Source organism: Poecilia mexicana, unplaced genomic scaffold (assembly GCF_051168715.1).
Source record: "Poecilia mexicana isolate PSO_F unplaced genomic scaffold, ASM5116871v1 scaffold_16, whole genome shotgun sequence".
In the NCBI taxonomy this organism is placed as follows: Eukaryota; Metazoa; Chordata; class Actinopteri; order Cyprinodontiformes; family Poeciliidae; genus Poecilia; species Poecilia mexicana.
Window position 1 is genome coordinate 3,282,501 of NW_028263385.1, and position 5,935 is coordinate 3,288,435.

The 5,935-nt window shown below is 48.8% G+C and overlaps 1 protein-coding gene across 2 annotated transcripts in view; it reads right to left on the reverse strand.

The window, feature by feature from the left end:
• The window catches only part of LOC106912820 (atrial natriuretic peptide receptor 1-like), a 19,457-nt gene extending 16,701 nt beyond the window's left edge, over positions 1-2,756 (reverse strand). For both annotated transcript variants that reach the window (XM_088014252.1, XM_088014251.1), the window contains exons 1-2: positions 2,594-2,756; positions 1,579-2,365 (exon numbers count right to left, since the gene is read on the reverse strand). In XM_088014252.1, coding sequence (XP_087870378.1) covers positions 1,579-2,320 — 742 coding nt within the window. In that variant the 5' untranslated portion in view covers positions 2,321-2,365; positions 2,594-2,756. The remainder of the gene's footprint in view (positions 1-1,578; positions 2,366-2,593) is intronic.
• Positions 2,757-5,935: the final 3,179 nt, after the last annotated feature.

The following is a 5,935-nucleotide window of genomic DNA, read 5'->3' on the forward strand; positions in this document are numbered from 1 at the left end:
CATTTTGCCCAAAACAAGGAAGAGAAGAAGAGTTGGAGCGAATTGACTCATTCATGACTCGGTCCTGAACCAGAACGTTTCCTCGAGCTGGGAATAAACGCCTTGCCGATGATCCTGGTGTTCTGGAGAATTTGTGTTTCTAATCCTGAAATGTTTCTGTCAGACGGTGGGAGGAGCTTCATGTGGACGGCGCCTCCACCGAGGATTCAGATCTTTATTGATTATTGCCGTTCGGGTCGGAACGTCTGGACTCTGCTGGGAAAATGATTTTTTGCGTCTTGGTTTACAGAAATAAAAATGTTCCTGATCATCTGTAACCTGGTTCGACCCAGACTGCAATGTTCTGGCTGGTTCCTGAAGCGGACCCGGAGAACTTTCCAGAGGAACGGCTCAGGTTCTCCAGGAACCGGGCCGACCCAGCCGCTTCCTGCTGGTTCTGCTTCTCTGCAGCTGTAATGTTTTCACTCAGCAGACGCATCGATCCGGATCGCATTTCCTGCCGCAGCAGCAGGGGGGGATGGGCTAATGGAGCCAACGGCAGGTCGGATCAGGATGCAGAACCAGACCAGAACCAGCTCACACCTCAGACCCAGGCCTCCCCTGGCTCCCTGGGATCCTTCAGAGGAAGTCACGGCGGTTCTGGGGTCCGGATCCGTTCACCTATGGTCAGGATGATGGATCCAATAGAACCTGGATCAGAACCGACTCTGGCTCAGATTCAGAGCAGAACTTCATGAGGCTCCATCATGAGGGTGGGGTCAGAGGTGAAAATGATGCTGATGGTTGTCAGCAGAGATGGTTCAGGTGTTTCCAAATAACTTCCTGTAAACCTTCACAATAAAAGTCACTAATTAGAGCATTGCTCCTGAAGGCCAGCTGGATCTGTTCTGGTTCTGGTCCAAATTGCAGGATCTTGTCTCGTGCCACTCCTACTGCGGTTCTGTTGGTGCTGTTGGACTGGATCGGGCTCAGGCTTCCTGTTGGACCTGGTTCTGATGGCGTATTTAGGGTCATCAGCGATCTGTAGCCAAAACATTCCCAAAAAAACGGTTCTGCCGCAGTGCAGCAACCATCAGGTTCTGATGGGTCTGTTGGACCCATCAGAACCTGATGGGTCCAACAGACCAGTGACCAGTCTGGTCACTGATGCGGTTTGTGACCAGACTGAGTCACAAACCGCCTCAGTCTCGTTTGTGACTGTAAACATCACACCGTTCAGTGTGGAACAGGAACCGTAGGACAATAAAAGTTGAGCTCAATGACGACCTTTGACCTCACCATATCTCTGAGTTCTGAAAAGCAGCTGCAACTGACCCGACCCGGCTTGTTCCTGGGAGAATCAGAGAACAGAGCAGAGTTCCGTCAGCTCTGCTTCCAGAACCGGATGAATGAAGGAAAACCCAGGAAAGGTTCTGTTGGTTCTCGAAACAGATCTGGAATACACAGAACCGTTTTCTGGAAACAGCAGAACCTGGCCAGGATCACAGCAGAACCGGGTCAGCCTCCTTCTATGGAGCCACCTGACAGGCTGTGGCTCAGGTCATGGGACCTGCGGTGGGAACAGGAAGTGGGACTCACCGCGGCCGCTGTTCTGGATGTCGGCGAGGATCTGCGCGTAGTTGATCTCCTTCTCCTCGAACACACTGTGATGGGTGCTGATGTTGAACGCCTTCAGCTCCTCGTACAGACCTTCGATGGCGAAGTAGCATGGCCGGTCATCGTACTTGTGGTCGCTGAACACCAGTGCCACGTGTTCCCTCCACTCGGACTCCAGGCAGACTTGCAGGCCGAACCGGCCCAGCTTCTTGTGGGTGGGGCCCGTGTTGGTGATGGAGGGGTAGACGCCGTTGTAGAACGCCACGGCCGTGGCCCCGGCTGTGATCATGGGGACATCCCAGTGGGCGGTGAACAGGCCGACCGGCGCGGCGGCGTAGGAGCAGCCGGGGCCGATGAACGCCCACGGGTCGTGAGCCAGCTTCAGGTCCACTGCCGCCAGCGAAGCCACCGACTCGGAGCAGATCCCATTGCTGTCCTCGCTGCTGTTGAACACGTAGCTGAGGCGGTGGTCAGGTAGCAGGGTCGGGTCAGAGTTGATGGTTCTGACGGCCCGCTCCACCGCGGGTCCAACCCGAGGCCAGGCCCAGGGGTACCGGGCGTTCTGAGGGAGGATCACTGCCAGCGTGATATTCTGCCACCGTCTCTCCTGGTCCCTGGCGTGGCGCCGCCTCGACCCAGGCCGCTGAGGCTCACGCCCGGCGGATGGGTCCAACAGAACCAGCAGAACCATCAGAAGAGTCCCGGCCTCCTTCCTCCAGAACATCTCTCCGTAGTGGGTGGTCTTGGTCCAGATTGGGTCAATCAGAATCTGCAGAGAACAAAACACTGTGATCAACGATGTTGGGTCAACCCAGAATTGACCCAACAAAACCAATGACCCAACGGAACTATGAACATGAACCGGTTCAATTTGAACCCGTATGAACTTGTGAACGCTCCCGGGCTGAGGCAGGAAATCCTCCCTGCCTCGGTTCAGGCGGGTGTTGTTTGGCTCCGTACCGCCCGGTTCCACAACGCGCTGAACACCTGTTCCTACCTGAGCTGCTCTCGACTCTTTTCATCCTGATCAACAGAAAAACTGACAAAGTATCCAGAGAAGATCCTGCAGGAGACTTCCGTCTTTCTCAGGTGAGTTCACCGGTCAGTCACCGGGGCTCCGCAGCGTGCACGGTCTGCACACGGCAACAGATGGAGGAGCTGCCGCTAGAGGAGGAAAAGCTGCTGGACTGACCGAAGGGAGGAGGCGAAAGAGAGCAGGGCAGAGAGAGAGAGAAAGAGGGAGGAGAGGGAGTCGGTGACTCCGGAAGGGCGGATCAGCAGCAGCAGCTGCCCTGACCTCCATGGGGGGGAAGAGCTCCCCCTGCTGGGCAGAACCAGGAACAGCAGCAGGACCAGAGGATGGATGGATCCAGCAGCCAGAACTTTTCAGAACTTTTGAACAATGAAGACCAACATGAAACCCTCAGGAATCAGGATTTTTCTGACCCGGTTTGTTCCTCCTGCTTCATGTGCCAGCTCGAACCTCGGGGTTCTGAAGTGACTCCCGGGTCAGGCCGGTTCCAAACGCAGAACCGGGCCTCAGCCAGGAGAACTTTGACTGGATCAGAACATCATTTCCAGGAAGTAGACCTGGACAGACCAGCTGATTTACAGGAAGTCACCACCGCATCACTTCCTCATCCCAGGAAGCTGAAACCAGTTGGAACCAGAACCTGGTCCTGGTTCTGGTCCAGCTGCAGGCGGACAGAAGGAGCTTCATCCTTCCTCAGATGAGGAAGAGGAGCGCTGAAATTTTCTGAATTTCCAGAAGAACCTGTTTGGATTCCCAACAGCAGAAGGTTCTGCTGAACCGGGCCTAAGGTGGTTCTGATGCAGCAGCTGCAGGCAGGCAGCAGGTGAGGCGAACTACTGAGTATCCACTGTGTGTGTTTCTGTGTGTGGGTCTATCGGCGGTGCTCCTCTGTGGGAGTTCTGCTTAAAGATGGCTGCTGGTGGAGCTTCCTGTAGAGGCAGAGCTGCTTCAGAAAAACCATCATGGCGGCTATAATCTGATATCAACCTCTGCTGATCCAGCAGAGGATTAAGGCCCGGTCCCAGTGCTCAGCTCCCTACGCCCCCTATGAAGTCTGGACTCAAAGTCACATCAGGGTTCAGGGTTGGGACAGGACCAGGGACAGAACCAGGGACAGAACGGCCCTGGGTCGTAACGTCACATCCAAAATGGCGGACTGGTCACTGCTTAGGCATTCTGCTGCTAAAAACTACAACAAAACAGATTATTTTAAATGTACAGTAAAGGTATTTTTGTTGGAGATATTTGTTCTGTTATGACTTGTTGAATACAGAAAATTCAATATAATCCCACATGTTCATCAGAACAAAAATTATTTCAGTACTTTACTTTTGAAAACTGATATTATTCTATTTTTTTGCGACAGACGGCTCGCTCTGTGAACTTTGCCATATTTCCAAGATATTACACATTAAAATACATTAATATTTAATTTATCAGCCTGCCATTTGACTAATAGAGACAGTATTTTTACCCATAAAACCATCTGTTTTATGCAGCTAAAAGTTAGTTTGGTATAAAGTGGAGCTAATAACAAAGATCAGGTTAAGGACAAACATACGGCATATATATAAAAAATAATAAAAATGTCTGATGCTACATTTGAAAAATCAAAAGATTAATGGAACTAAAATGTCCTTTTTAAAACAAACTATGAATGTTGTGACTTTATGAACCAAAAATGTAACAATAAATTCATCAGTTTGCTCCTCTGGTCTGAAGAAAACATTTGTTTAAAAATCATGATAAATTGAGACTTCATTAAAGTTTTTAGAAAGTTTTCAAAAGTGGATGTTGTACAATAAATCTATTCCATCTTTAGTTTTAATATATCAATCAATCAATCAATCAAATTTTATTTGTTTAGCACATTTCAGCAGCAGGCATTTCAAAGTGCTTTACATGATTTTCAAAACATCGTTTGACAAGGAAACAGTGAGAAAGAAAAATAAAAAGAAAGTAAAAAGAAAAGATGAAATCGTTAAAAAGATTAAAAACATCAAATACGTTGAAAGCATTAATTGCCATAAGCAACTCTAAACAGGTTTTAAGCTGAGATTTAAAGGCTCTCAGTGTTTCGGCTGTTTTACAGTTTTCTGGAAGTTTGTTCCAAATCCGTGGTGCATAGAAACTGAATGCTGCTTCTCCTCGTTTGGTTCTGGGGATGCAGAGCAGACCAGAACCAGAACCAGAAGATCTGAGGGGTCTAGACGGTTGGTACAGCAATAACAGATCTTTAATGTATTGTGGTGCTAAACCGTTCAGTGATTTATAAACTAACAGTATTTTAAAGTCTATCCTCTGAGCTACAGGGAGCCAGTGTAGGGACTTTAAAACTGGTGTTATGTCTCCATCTTCCTGGTTTTAGTGAGAACAGCAGCAGCAGCTTCTGGATCAGCTGCAGCTGGAGGATTGATTTATTAGTCAGACCTGTGAAGACGCTGTTGCAGTAATCAATGCGGCTGAAGATAAACGCATGGATGAGTTTTTCTAGATCCTGCTGAGACATCAGTCCTCTAATCCTGGAGATGTTCTTCAGGTGATAGAAGGCCGACTTTGTGACTGTCTTAATGTGGCTCTGAAGGTTCAGGTCAGAGGTCATCACTACTCCCAGGTTTCGGGCTGATCGCTGGTTTTCAGTTGTAATAACTGAAGCTGAGCATTGACTCTAGTTCGCTCCTCTTTAGGTCCAAAGATAATAACTTCAGTTTGTTTCTGTTCAGCTGGAGAAAGTTTTGGCTCATCCACACATTTATCTGTTCTAAGCATCTGTTCAGTGATTGGATGGGTTCAGAGTCACCTGGTGACATCGTGATGTAGAGCTGTGTATCATCCGCGTAGTTATGGTAGCTGATCTTATTTCCTGCTATAACCTGAGCCAGTGGGAGCATATAAATATTGAAAAGAAGGGGTCCTAGGATTGAGCCTTGGGGTACCCCACATGTGACCTGTGACCTCTCTGATGAGAAGTTTCCAATTGAAACAAAGAAATCCCTGTTCTTTATGTAAGATTCAAACCAGTTGAGCACTGGACCGGAGAGTCCGACCCAACTCTCCAGTCGATTCAGTAAGATGTCGTGGTCAACAGTGTCGAAAGCTGCACTGAGGTCCAACAGAACCAGCACTGTGGTTCTCCCACTGTCTGTATTTATATGGATGTCATTGAACACTTTGACTAGGCCGTCTCCGTGCTGTGGTGAGCACGAAAACCAGACTGGAAGGAGTCAAAGTGATTCATTGTTGTTAAGAAGTTATTTAATTGTTTAAAAACTGCTTTTTCAATAACTTTGCTGATGAATGAGAGGT